This window comes from Chiloscyllium plagiosum, unplaced genomic scaffold (genome assembly GCF_037043375.1).
Source record: "Chiloscyllium plagiosum isolate Xiang-an unplaced genomic scaffold, Cpla_swu_hap1 HiC_scaffold_20, whole genome shotgun sequence".
In the NCBI taxonomy this organism is placed as follows: domain Eukaryota; kingdom Metazoa; phylum Chordata; class Chondrichthyes; order Orectolobiformes; family Hemiscylliidae; genus Chiloscyllium; species Chiloscyllium plagiosum.
The window spans coordinates 3646927-3662203 of NW_028270158.1; the positions used below are offsets into that span (position 1 = coordinate 3646927).

General features: G+C 41.6%; 1 protein-coding gene across 1 annotated transcript in view; it reads right to left on the reverse strand.

Annotated features, from left to right (window-relative positions):
* xylt1 (xylosyltransferase I) overlaps positions 1–15277 on the reverse strand; it is a 250210-nt gene that overhangs the window by 125966 nt on the left and 108967 nt on the right. Inside the window, exon 2 of the mRNA XM_087997591.1 lies at positions 12693–13200. Coding sequence (XP_087853717.1) covers positions 12693–13200 — 508 coding nt within the window. The remainder of the gene's footprint in view (positions 1–12692; positions 13201–15277) is intronic.

Below are 15277 nucleotides of genomic sequence, written 5' to 3' on the forward strand. Positions count from 1 at the left end.
GAAGAGGACAACAAAGATCTCTCAGATGCCAGGACCATGCAGAGATCTCCCAGGATTGTCAGGGACAACCTAATCTTCAACCATTTTGATCATAAGCAATGCACCTATTTCTTAATGACTCAGGTGTGGGCCTCACTGGCTGGCCAGCATTTGTTACCGTCCCTAGTTGCCTTTGAGAAGGTGGGGGTGAGCTGCCTTCTTGAACCACTGCAGTCCATTTGGCGTAGGAACACCCACAATGCATTCAGGGAGGGAATTCCAGGATTTTAACCCAGCAACAATGAAGGAACGGTGATATATTTCCAAGTCAGGATGCTCAGTGGCTTGGAGGGGAACTTGCAGGTGGTGATGTTCCCATGTATCTGCTGTCCTGCTTCTTCTAGGTGACAGTTGTTATGGGTTCAGGTGCTGTCTTAGGAGCCTTGATAAATTCCTACCCACCAGATCATCATTTCCCTTCACTGCAAACCTTGGCCAGTTTCAACTGTACGTCCAACCCTGACAGCATCCATCCAGAGCCACCTCATTATACACACAGCCTTCACACCCTTGAATAACAAGGCAACTATTGTTCTCATGTGGAAAGAAAGTAAGATGACTGTTCTAACAGTCAAGTCAATTGTGACTAGAAGCCCTTTCTGGTATGAATTCATTGGATGAGGGCATCATTGCTTAGGCCAGCATTTATTACCCATGGGGTGGGTAATGGTAAAGCACATTATTGAGGGTCTTGCGTCACATGTAGGCCACACCAGATAAGGATGGCAGTTTCCTTTCCTAAAGGACATTAGTGTCAAAAGGACATGAGGACAAAACCAGATGGGTTTTTCCAATAATACACAATGATCTCACTGTCATCATTAGACTCCTAATTCCAGACTTTTATTGAATTCTAATTCCACTATCTGCAGTGGCGGGATTCAAACCTGGCTCCCCAATATATTACTTGGATCTCTGGATCAACAGCCTAACAATTAAACCACTAGGTTTAACTCCCCTTCTCCCTGCTCCATACTCACAGTGTCAAGGCCATGATTCCATGGGGCAGCTCATCCTTTCTCATGCTAAATGACCTTGAAGAATCTGCATGGCAAGCCATTAATGGAAAGGCTAATGGATGCTACAGGCTCAGTCGTGTTGCATTGCCTTGGAAATATAAATCACACCACACAGATTACCGACCAAGAAAGGCTAGCCTCTAATACACAGCCATATTGTTGCTTAAACAGGTCCGATGTCCCTCAGTCCCCTTGGTTCAGCAGTGATGGCAGACAAGTAGTATGACAGTAAATTCTGCCCTTTGGAGAATCATGCCCTAACAAATGCACGCAATAGTCAAGTGAACAAAATATGTACCAATCTTCGTACCATAAACAGCTCATCACAGTCCCAACAATCATTGTGCGCTTAGGACTTCTCAATTTTCCTCTGTCAACCACTAAGCATGCCTTATCACCTCTGACAGAGAGTAAACCCAATCCTTGCGATTGTATGTGAGAAGTGTGCCCACATGCACTTAGAATTTCCTCATGTGTCAGTTCTTGACACCCGAATGGAAGCTAATCTTTGTCGCACCATCATATATTGATGAATTCCACTCCATCTTTCAGAAGTTTCATCTGACTACAGGTTATTAGGCGTGACGGTATTGGGAAAAGTGAAGGAATGCTTCATTCTTCGTTTCAAAGAATTTTTTTAGAAAGCAGTTAGGTGAACATTTTCACTGTTGTTCCTCAGGAATATTGTGAGCAGTTTTGGGCCCCATATCTGAGGAGGTACATGCTGGCATTGGAGGGATTCCAGAGGGGGTTTACAAGAACAATCCCAGGGATGAAGAGCTTGTCACGAGGAGTGGTTAAGGACTCTGGGTCTGTGCTTGACGGAGGTTAAAAGGATGAGAGGGGTTCTGCTTGAAGCTTATAAAACATCTAGACACTTGGATAGAGTGGATGTGGAGATGATGTTTCCACTAGTAGGACAGACTAGGGCCTGGGAGCACAGCCTAGCGGTGGAGGAGTGACCATTTAGAAATGGGATGAAGAGAAATGTCTTCAGCCAGGGCGTGGTGACTCTGTGGAGCCCATTGCTGCAGAGGGCTGTGGAGGCCAAGTCACTGAGTGTCTTTAAGACAGAGATAGATAGATTCCTGATTAGTATGGGGGAGCAAGGGTGACGGGGAGAAAGCAGGAGCATGGGGCTGAGAAACATATCAACCACAATTGAATGGTAGAGCAGACTTGATGGGCCGAATAGTGTAATAAATGTGTAATATGCTCCCAAAACATATGGTGCCATGGTCTGTTGATTTATGAAGTACAGTTTTATTTCAGAAAATCCTCACAGCAATACTCAAGATAGTCTGGCAAAAAAACAGCTTTTTGACACTAACTAATGTGGTATTGAGTTTAAAAATGACATCGTGAATACTTAAAATTTCAAACTTTTAACCTTTTACTCAATTTAACAAAAACACAAGAACAATTTGGAGGCTGCATTGCTGTTTTAAACAGTAAGCAGTTTCTGCCATTGCTCAAGAACCTGTCAAAGGCATCAGTCTTGGCTCAGTGATATATTCCTGCCGCTGAATCAGAAAGATTGGTGGTTCAGGTTCAATTGTAGAAACTTACTTATGATCTAGGATGACCTTTCACTGCAGTGTTGAAGCAGCAGATAAGAACCTCTAGCTTCATTAGCCAATAATTATCCCACAGCTAACAGCACTGAATCAAAAACAAATCAACACAGAATCAGATTATCAGCAATATCTTCTTGCTTTCCATGGGACTTTGTTGTGCATGCATGTTTTGGGGTCTTTGAATAAGTAAGCTAATGGTCCCATCTCTCCTGCTCTTTCCCCATGCCCTGCAAGAACTCCCCCTTCAAATCTATCTATCCATCTATCAAATTATCTTTGCAAAGTTATGACTGAGCTGAAAATGTGTTGCTGGAAAAGCGCAGCAGGTCAGGCAGCATCTTCAGGATTCCTGAAGAAGGGCTCATGCCCGAAACATCGATTCTCCTGCTCCTTGGATGCTGCCTGACCTGCTGCACTTTTCTAGCAACACATTTTCAGCTCTGATCTCCAGCATCTGCAGTCCTCACTTTTTCCTAGAAAGTTATGACTGAACCAGCTTCCACCACCCTTTCAGGCAGTGTTTTCCAGCAGACAAGTTAGAAGAAATCCCTTTTATTCCTTTGCAGCTACTTAGCCTTAAATAAGTCTTATCTAGTTCCTGATCCACTTGTCAGTGAAAACTTCTCCTTATCTACTCTACTTCTTTACAATTTTAATAAATCTATATTAAATCTCTCCCTAAACCTTTCTGCTCTAAGCACAATAACCCTAACTTTCACATAGTGAAAATCCTCTATCCACGATACTGTTCTAGTAGATCTCCTCTGCATCTTCAAAGGTGTAACCATCCTTCCAAAAGTAGCTGGACTCAGTACTTCAGATAGTGTACCCCTTAACCAGCAGTTTATAATGTGTCATAGAATTGCTGTACTGTGATAAGAGAACCCAAACATTTAGGGAAACCAAAAAAAGGACAAAGGGGGATGGATGTCCAAAGTATAAACTTAACCGTTTTACTGAAAACTAATAGAAAAAATACAATTGCTAAGAAGTAATCATGAACAAGAAACACTAGTGCAATATAATCAGTCCATAGGTAACATTTTGGATCTGGTAACCTGTCTTGAATTCTAAAGAGGGGTCACTGGACCCAAATATTAACTCTGATTTCTCTCCATAGATGATGCGAGACTTGCCGGATTTTTCAACCAATTTCTGATTTTGTTTCTGATTTTCAGCATCCACAGTTCTTATTTTATATAATCAGTCCATACCATCTTTTCTTCATTTCCATCTCATGAACAGTTTTAAATCACCCTTCCATTCTCACAGGTTTGATTGCTTCCTGATCAGATTGGAGGAAGGACAACTGTGTGCGGTCTCTAACGCAGCCTGTTTTTGAATGAATGGAAACCAGGATATTCCCTGTATAGGTGGTTACAGTACCACAACTATAATCTCTGTTACTTGGAGAAAGCAGTAAGAATACGATCAGCAATAAAGCAGCTCGAAGGGACACTGAAGCAGTGTAGATGTTAGCAATTGATGATTTTCAGCAACAACAGAGATTACTGAAGCAATTAATAAGAACCAGAGAAACCAAGTCTTTGATAGTTCATTATCTCTGTAACATGTCTTAACATCCAAATGCAAGAAAAATATTAAGCCTTTAACATATAAAGTGCTTCCAAATAGTGGCAGTAGTTGGAACATCTGATAATCATCAGAGACACTTTACTCAAAACTTTTAACAAAGAATATTTTGATAGGCTAAAATATCAGAGATCCTAGATGCAGTACGAAGACAGGACTCCCTTCCTGAGCTATAGATGCGCTCAATATTATCTCACCTCTAGTGTTCAACATGTGTAGGATATCCAGCGTTAAACATCAGGAATTTGACAGCTTTACTGTGTCTGGCAGTTATTTAACAAGCTCCTAATAAACACTTTTAAGTCAATCAACATCATTGGAAAGAATTAATGTCACACAACCAGTAGTCTTTATATGCTGTAAATACAAACACTTGGTCAATAAGACCTAGGTTTCATAGGTTAGGGACACTTTTATTATCACAGGCTTTGCTCAGCCTTAACTCACAATGTCTGACCACGATGTTTGGCGCACCAACCTTTACACGGCTGAGGCTAAATGCCAGCTCGCGGACACCCCCTCCTACTGCCCCCTTGACCATGACCCCACCTCCCACCACCAAACCATCATCTCCCAGACCATCCATAACCTCATCACCTCAGGGGACCTCCCATCCACCGCCTCCAACCTCATAGTCCCACAACCCCGCACCGCCCGTTTCTACCTCCTGCCCAAAATCCACAAACCTGACTGCCCCGGCCGACCCATTGTCTCAGCCTGCTCCTGCCCAACCGAACTCATCTCGGCATACCTCGACACGGTCCTGTCCCCCTTAGTCCAAGAACTCCCCACCTACGTTCAGGACACCACCCACGCCCTCCACTTCCTCCATGATTTTCACTTCCCCGGTCCCCAACGCCTTATCTTCACGATGGACATCCAGTCCTTGTACACCTTCATCCCCCATCATAAAGGGCTCAAAGCCCTCCACTTCTTCCTTTCCCGCCGTACCAACCAGTACCCTTCCACTGACACCCTCCTTCGACTGACTGAACTGGTCCTCACCCTGAACAACTTTTCTTTCCAATCCTCCCACTTCCTCCAAACCAAAGGAGTAGCCATGGGCACCCACATGGGCCCCAGCTATGCCTGCCTCTTCGTAGGATATGTGGAACAGTCCATCTTCCGCAGTTACACTGGCACCACCCCCCACCTTTTCCTCCGCTACATCGATGACTGTATCGGCGCTGCCTCATGCTCCCACGAGGAGGTTGAACAGTTCATCCACTTTACCAGCACCTTCCACCCCGACCTCAAATTTACCTGGACCTCAGACTCCTCCCTCCCCTTCCTAGACCTCTCCATTTCTATCTCAGGCAACCAAATCAACACGGACACTTACTATAAACCGACCGACTCCCACAGCTACCTAGACTACACCTCCTCCCACCCTGCCCCCTGTAAAAACGCCATCCCATATTCCCAATTCCATCATCTCCACTGCATCTGCTCCCAGGAGGACCAGTTCCAATACCGTACAACCCAGATGGCCTCCTTCTTCAAAGACCGCAATTCCCCCCCAGACATGATCGATGATGCTCTCCACTGCATCTCCTCCACTTCCCGCTCCTCCGCCCTTGAGCCCCACCCCTTCAACCGCCACCAGGACAGAACCCTACTGGTCCTCACCTACCACCCCACCAACCTCCATATACATCGTATCATCCGCCGTCATTTCCGCCACCTCCAAACGGACCCCACCACCAGGGATATATTTCCCTCCCCTCCCCTATCAGCGTTCCGAAAAGACCACTCCCTCCGTGACTCCCTTGTCACGTCCACACCCCCCACCAACCCAACCTCCACTCCCGGCACCTTCCCCTGCAACCGCAAGAAATGCATAACTTGCGCCCACACCTCCCCCCTTACTTCCCTCCAAGGCCCCAAGGGATCCTTCCATATCCGTCACAAATTCACCTGCACCTCCACACACACCATTTACTGCATCCACTGCACCTGATGTGCCCTCCTCTATATTGGGGAGACAGGCCACCTACTTGTGGAACGTTTCAGAGAACACCTCTGGGACACCAGGACCAACCAACCCAACCACCCCGTGGCTCAACACTTCAACTTCCCCTCCCACTCCACCAAGGACATGCAGGTCCTTGGACTCCTCCATCGCCAGACCATAGCAACACGACGGCTGGAGGAAGAGCGCCTCATCTTCCGTCTGGGAACCCTCCAACCACAAGGGATGAACTCAGATTTCACCAGTTTCCTCATTTCCCCGCCCCCTCATCTTGTCTCAGTCCCAACCCTCAAACTCAGCACCACCTTCCTAACCTGCAACCTTCTTCCTGACCTCTCCGCTCCCACCCCCACTCTGGCCTATCACCCTCACCTTGACCTCCTTCCACCTATCGCATTTCCAACGCCCCTCCCCCAAATCCCTCCTCCCTACCTTTTATCTTAGCCTGCTTGGCACACTTTCCTCATTCCTGAAGAAGGGCTCATGCCTGAAACGTCGATTCTCCTGCTCCTTGGATGCTGCATGACCTGCTGCGCTTTTCCAGCAACACATTTTCAGCTCTGAGCTCCAGCATCTGCAGTCCTCACTTTCTCCACGAAACCAATTGTCAATTAATTGACCTACAGTATATCCATCTACTCCAAAACAGCATTGTCCTCCTGAATCTTGAATCTCAACTCCCAATTTCAAGTACAATTTCTATAAAGTTTGGAATTTAAAGCTCTCAAACAAATGATAGTAAACAATCCCCTTGACATGTAAAAAAAATATTAAAAGTGACAGTGTTTAAAAGCGAGCTAAAAGCTATCTAACAATCACTGGGTCATTGCTCAGATAATGCTTACATTAGCATTAGATATAAAAGCATGGTAAACCTCCCAGGTATATAGACATAACTGCAGTACATCGTCGAATGTTCAGTCCAGATTATAATTGCACCCTCTAAACCTTTTGTACTATCTTACATTTGCTTAATTTCTTTCAATGTTTCACTATTTAAATGCAAATACCGTAATACATTTCCATTTGTAAAATCACAATTTCATGATTTAATGGCATTTGTTATATGGTGCAGAGCTTTATCGTACTAGCAAGTGGTTCAACATGATTCACATTGTGCTAATACAATCCCTGATACAGTAACATATTTGTTATAAGAATACAGTAGTATATGCACACATCTTATTATTCATTAAAAGCTTTACTCTTAATCTGTTCCATACTCGAAATGGATTTGCTTTCAAAAGTAAATGAAGTTGCCATAGTACATCTGCCTGTGATAAAACTGAGGATGCTCAGCTTTGTGATGGCAAGAGTAATGCACAATGTGGAATTGTGGAATCTGGCTTGGTCGTCTAGCTTTACAGGCCTAACTCCTGAGGAAGCAACTTCAACCAGAGTGCAATCAAAGAAATCAAGGAATATGGGATAGCTGAAGGCAGGAAAGTGGGACTGAGGCTCAAGGGACCTTATTGTCTACTCCTGCTCGTATTTCTCATCTTCTTATTGATGTGGAGACTGGGAGCAGCAGGAAATAACTAGAATTTTTTTAAAAAACCACTTTGTCTCTGTAACAACATTTGACACTTTGACTGCGGATTCTTCTGGAAGTTGGGGCAGACTCTGCTTGTATTCCCTTTTCAACAGCCCTTGCTGCCTGATCAGACTGCTTTCCATATTTATTCTTCAACCTAGGGCTCTGAAGACAAATAGCAGTCAAACATTTCACCCGACTGACTTCACTAGAATGGAATGTCAGGAACTGTGTCTAATCTGATCCTCTACCAGCTTTTCATCAAAAGTGACAATTACCTCCAAAATAGACACTCAGTTTTTACATCAACCAAATAGTTCCAAAAATGATCAAACTTCTTTATTCAGCTGATCTCAGGAGCTCATCATCATTATCATCAATAAGTGTGCAGATTAGTTCAAAAGATTATAAACAAAGTTCCCTTCAATTGCTTAACTAATTCAAAACTATCTTCCTTAAATCTTGGTCAGATTTGTTTAATGTATGTGTTGTTAAAGTGGTACTGGACATTAGCTACAAAACAGCATAAAATATCAAATGCAACGCAGTAATATACACCAACAATTAACAAAGTGCTGGGGCAGTCAGGCTTGTGATAACAGAATTGCTACTAGCTAGGTCAAAGGGATTTGGGGAGAAACCGAATTTAAAGCTCTCCATATCTTTTAGTGTGTCTGAAATCCTATGGATTCAATTGGGGAGGAGGCAGAATATCAACACCTTCTCTCCTCCATTTCCACTTTTATTGTCCTCTACAGAAGTTAATCTAGAAGGATACACTGGCAGACAAATATTCTACATTAAACTGAAAGAACTGCAGATGCTGGAAATCTAAAACTAAAACAGAAATTGCTGGAAAATCTGAAGGAAATCACTGGACCTGAAACATTCACTCTGATTTCTCTCCACAGTTGCTGCCAGACCAGCTGAGCTTTTCCAGCAACTTCTGTTTTTGTTTCATGTTGTCCACATTCCCTGTTTCTCATCAGTAAAGTGGTCAACTAACATTAGCAAAACAACATTGTCACTCTAAAAATAACGGTACCAGAAGCATCCAAGTCTAAGTGCACTAAATATTGACATAATTGAAATCAGGAGCAACAGCACAAACCACACTGCCCCACTTATAACCAATATTGTTGGTTGAAAATTTGTCAGAAGGTCCACATATTCTCATAGCCTTGGGTTGTAAACTACAGAATTACAGAATGGTTACACAGCACAGGAGAACATTCAGTCTATCATGAAGAGTCTTTGCCAGAGCAATGCACCTACAGCCCCTCCTCTGCCTTTTCCCTACGGTACTACAAAGTTTTCCTTTTCAGATAATGGTCCAATTCTCTTTCAAGAGAGATGAGTGAACCAATCTGGGCCTTTCGGTATTTAGTCCAGTCTTGTGGAGATTATGTTCTGGGGACATTGGAACAAAGCTCACCAAGGGAGCTGGTGGTATTTAAATCTGATGGATACTTTTGGAATTGAAAGCTGGTCCCAGGAAATGATAGCCAGGCACTTACCACTGACTGTCTTTCTGGTTCAACAGTGTACTTTCGGAAATGAAATCTGCCATTCTTGTCTAAAACTGACACTAGACCCATAGCAATGTGGCTGACTTCAGAATGCTCTCTGAAATAGTCGAGCAAGTCAAGGACAATTAGGAATGGGGGTAACAAATGCCGTGACTCCTTCATTCTCTTAAAGGATAAAGAACAAAATGAGGCCATATATTCCAGCTGCTTACCACTCAATGTATTAAAAATATTTTCTTGTATTGTCATTGCTTCTTTCCACAATCACCTTAAATAGTGCCTCCTGTGTTCCTGATTCCACTCTGACAGGAACAGTTTTTGTCTCATCTACTTTGTCCTAACCATTCCTGATTTTGAACACTATCAAATGTCCTCTCAATCTTCTCTTCTGCAAGAGCAGCCTCAGCCTCTGTCATCCATCCATGCAATGGAAGTTCCTGGTCTCTAGAAACTTTCCCATCAATATTTCATATCTTTCCTGGAATGCAGTTACAGGACACATTACTTCAGTTGGGGCCACTCCAGACAGAGATTACTAAACACTTTCAGAACTAAATACGGAACAGTAAAGATCTGATTAATTTGTTAGAGAATACAGGAATATCGAGGACACAAGACTCTTAACTGAGCTAAACATTTTGTTTTTCATTTTTTAATAAGCTTACCATGGTGCATTGACTCTGCCGCACATAAGATAGCTATTGGTTGCAGAAGTTCATTGGTGGAAATGATATGTAATAGCAGAAGCAGATTTCCTTCCCCAAAGAGCTTTAGTGAACTATATAGGTTTTAACATTAGTAATAATAATGGAAACTAATCAAGTCAACAGCATTCAATCATCAGCATTTTCAACTCCTGTTATTTCATCCTTGCTCTCCCCCTGGGGGGCCCTTTTTTAGCACCAGCAGTCCACACTGAATTTTTTGCCAGTAGCTATGTGATTGACTAACAAAGTAGCAGAAACAGAAAGGTCAAATGTCACTAAAACCTCTTTTCTATTCCAATATAGGACCATAGGACGTTGGAGCAGAAATAAGCCATTCGGCCCATCGAATTGTCTCTGTCATTCAATTAGATCTTGGCTGCTCTGATAAATCTTAACTCCACTTTCTTGCTTTTTCTCTATAATCCTAGATTCCTTTTCTGATTAAAAACATCTCTTGTGGCCTTGAATATACTTAATGACTCAGTTTCAAAAGTCTTTGCAGTGAAGAACACCATAGATTTCCTACTTTAAGGAAGAAATTCTTCCTCGTTTCTGTCCTAACTCAGCGATCCTTTACTCAGTCTATGTTCTCTAGTCAAAGACTTTCCCACAAGCAGAAACCACCTTTCCACAAGCTCAGACTACACTGAAGTATTATAACCCAGTTAGACAGGTCATCAAACCACTGTGATCAAGAGTTTTATTTAAATATTTTTCTTTCAAAGAAGATGCATGTTAAGTATAAGAGACATGCACCTATATAGCATTTTTCATGTCCTCAAGACATCAAAGAGTGATTTTCTCACCGAAGGATTTCTGAAATGTAGTCAATCTGCACACAGTGAAGACACACCTTAATTCTTCGTGGAATGTGGACATCATTATCTGGCCCAGAATTTATTGCCCATCGTTTACTACCTAGAGGCCAGTTCAGAGTCAGCCACATTGCACTTGGTCTGGGGTCACCTGTGAAACAGACCAGGCAAGAATAGCAGATTTCCTTCCCTGAAGAGCATTAGTGAACTATATAGGTTTTTACAATCGACTGTGTTATATCATTGCAATTAAGATATCTTTTTATTCCAGATCTATACTGAATGTAAATTTCACAAGTGCTATGGTTGGATTCAAAGCCATGTTCCCAGAACATTAAAATGGGTTCTATATTCCTGATGAAGAGCTAATGCTCAAAACGTCGACTCTCCTGCTCCTCGGAAGCTGCCTGTTTGACTGTGCTTTTCCAGCAACACACTTTTTGACACTGGAATACAAATCCAGTGACATGATCCCTCTACCACTGCTTCCCCTAACATTTCAGAAGTGAAACTTCTTATATTTTTGTTCCACTTAAATGTTGACAATCAAGAATTTGCAAGTTGTCATTAGGAAATTTCCGTCTCAGTATTTCATCATTTTGATGGCAGAGTGCATTTGGAATTTATTTACAGAAGATTAATTGCCTATTCTGCTTCTTTTTTCTTCTGCTGACTCAGAATTCGCGATGTTTGTGCAACCAAAGAGATGCTGTTAATAATGACCAGACAGCCATCACAATCTCAGGATTCATTAAACACATTGACTAGTCCTATATGGCACTGGGAGTGGGGTGCTAACTAAAGCATCAGGTACTTTCACCATCTCAGGGCTTCCAACCCAAAATAAAAAATACAATCAATGTAGATATTAGTAACTGCAGTGTTTCCAAATTAATTCTTTGCATGTTAACATTTTATAACCACTTCTGAACTGATCACATGATCACATATATCAATTCAATAATTAATAAACAGGTTTCCTCACTTAGTCATGCCTGCTGTTTGGATTACACCAATTGAATATACCATTGACTTGAATAGCAATATTAAAAAAAACAATATTTTAAGACTAACCTTTCTGAACAAAGTCAATCTCACAGGCATTGTATAATCCAGGGATTCCCACAGTGGGTGTTGGAATATCAAGCTGGATTGCAAGCTTCAAAGTATTGTCCAACCTTCCAGCATTCCTCTCATAGGCTTTGCAACTATTTTAGCCTCAAAATTGAGTCACAATGGGGCAAAACTTTAGGAAGCGCTGGTACATAGCATAAATCATTGCTTGGTGAAACAGGATTTGAGTATAAAAACCTAAATTTCTGGAAAAGTTCAGTAGGTCTGGCCAGAAAGCTTAACAGTATCTCTCATTTTTCACCAACAAATCACACAAATTTAACAGCACTACACAAGAAATTTCACACAGGGCACAAGTCAGAATGCTTAATAGTTTAATCAACTGCTGAAAAACGACATGGTTTCTGCAATGCTGCAAAGAATGTGTGCTTTATCTTTAAAAGGTGCAATATTCCCACAGGCATTAATGGTTAATTGGTCTCCAGCAAGCATCAGGTCAAGTAGTCATTAGATCTACTTTTATTCCTCTCTCTCCTGAAGTAGGAGCAATTTTTCTTTTTAGAGAAGCTTACTTTATAAATGGAAATATCAGTAGCTTTGCTTTCTAATTATTTTCAACAAGTGATACAGAAATGTGTGAGAGACAGTAGGGCATCTGAAGTATGATGGAGATACCACAAAATTAGAAAGAGGTAGAACATGGAAAGAGAAACAGAAAGAAAGGCAAGTGAAATAAGAGGAAGAGAAAGAAACAGAAACAATGATGAAGAGACAGATGCTCATCCTCAGTCGCTTATCCCTTTAACAATAAAATGTGTATCAGAACCTCTTACCCTCCAGCGGACACAATCGAGGTGCCTTTTCTGGCATTAACTTGCCATCTTTATGAAGGCAATACAGCTCAGCGATCTCCTGCTGACAATGTTTGCTTTTCGCCCTGGAGAGTGCGGACAATGCTTCCTTGCCTGATATTTCACATCTGGGAGTCTGCTCATAATGGATTTCTTGTGTATTTTTTCCAATCACCACATCTTTATAAACATTCCCAGTCTTGTGGTTTGGTTGCAAATTGCTGGCATTTTTTGCCTGATAGTTCCCATACTTTAGGACTTCATTGGTGCTCTTGCCTAGCAATGAATGATCCTTGGCTTTGCCCACCTGCTCATACTTGGCTTTCTTCTCAGTTGGTGCTTTACTCTTCACTTCCGGCTGCAACTTCTGCTTTTGCATTCTGGGCCCAAAATTACTATTGTCAATATTTTCAAAGTCTTTCGGGACAGAGTTTTCATTATTACTGTCAATCCGATTTTTTTCCTTTGGCTTATGAGAAAGAAGCACACCCTGGAAAAGAGAGAGAGACACACACAGAAAGCAGACTATTAGTATTAGAAAGCCAGTCAACAAATTTGATAAGAATAAGCTACTGTTTAAAATTTTTCGACAGACAAGAGCAAATCTTTCTGTTATTGCACATGGGTGTATCAGGTGGCCAAAACACAGAAAGGATATGTAGGATTATACAATGACAAAGAAACCCATCCAAATTAGGCTTCAAATATGGATAGAGAATTGGATTAGCTGTTACATCCGTATGATTCTCTCTGCCCCAGTGATAGTTGTAGACTGTGCCAAGTTGACTCATTGCAAAGAGGAAAATCTACCATTCATGACACGAGTCCCTCACTATAGTTACATTCTGCAGTAGCAACTCAAGGTGCACTAGATAAGAAATCCCCTCTGCAATACATTGACTTATTTCTGTACAAAAAAATATACAATTAATTTTAAGTAACAATGTAATAAACTGAAAAAGCCTAACTGAATTTCACAATATCACAATTCCAGCTAGCTCCAACAAAACATATAATCTCAGGGTGCCTCTACACTGCACTTACCACAAAGAGCAGGGAATAATAAAGAGCTGAATAGTGACCGGGTTTCTCCCTTTATAATTAAGGGAGTGCATTAAGTTTTATTTAACCAAATGTATCATTAAAAAAAACAGTTTTCCAGGTAATAAAAAGAAGATCATCCCCTTCTGCCAAATAGTCTCTATTCTAGTTTCATTGAAACCACCTTGGCTCTGCTGTGATCTGGCAACTGAAGAGAGTTATACTTGGCTACACAGAACATGACTGTGCAGAGTTCCACACTGAAATCCAACAGCAGATCTCTTGTACGTTTGTTCATGGAAAATATTGAAGTATAAAACCAATGTTAAATTTTACTAATTTTGATACTGACAATCGCAGACAGATGCAGCACTTTTGACACCAGTTTAGACAATATCATAATTTAACAGTAATTTCAGTTAATTTTCCATTATTCAATTATATCTCTATTCTTAGAATTTGGAAAGACACTAATCAATGAGAATGTCACCAACCCTCAGCCATAATGAGTTTGGCAAAGTATTATATATCTGACTTGTTCATGTAGACCTGATCCACCCAATTCTGACTACATAGCAAACAAAAACTTAAACACAAAAGGTGAGAGGTGTATTTCAGTATCATGTTTATGTGCTATTATATAATATACATTTTAATAAGAAGGTAAGTTGTAAGAGAAATATGCCATTCAGCTCAACAGTATGTATGGAATGAGTTGATACAGTTACATCATTTAGAAGGCATCTGAATGAGTATATGAAGAAGGGCTCATGCCCGAAACGTTGATTCTCCTGCTCCTTGGATGCTGCCTGACCTGCTGCACTTTTCCAGCAATACACTTTCAGCTTAGAGAGATATGAGCCAAGTGCTGGCAAATGAGACTAAATGAAGTCAGGATATCTGGTCGGCAAGTTGGATCGAAGGATCTGTTTCCGTGCTGTACATCTCTATAACTCTAAGTCTGTCTATCATTCAGTGATATCATAGCTCCAATTTCATTTTTGGCCTCAAACTCTTGTTGATTAAAAGTCTGTCTATCTTAGCCTTAAAGCATTCTTAACAAATGATATTTGTTAAGACTGCCAAAATGCCAGTATATTTCCTCAAATAGTGAAATGAGAATCTGTATTACTAAGTTAGCTCCTGAGCTGGAAGGTTTGTTTTCAGACGTTTCGCCACCATGACCAGGTAAAACATACTCACTCTCCACAACTCTCTGCAGTAAAGCATTTCAAAGATTCATTATCCTCGGAGAAAATTCCTCCTGATCACTGTTCTAAATTGGCAACCCCTTACTTTGAGATTATGCTCTGTGGTCCTAGACTGTCCGACAACCTTTCTGTACCTACCTTGTCAAGTCTCTCACATCCTGTATGTTCTAATAATGTCACCCCTCATTCTTCTAAACTCCAATGAGTACAGGCCCAGCCTACTCAACCTCTTCTCTAAGACAGATTCTCCCCATACCTGGCATTAGCTGAGTGAAACTTCTTCAGACTGCCAAAGTGCCAGTATGTTTTCTCAGA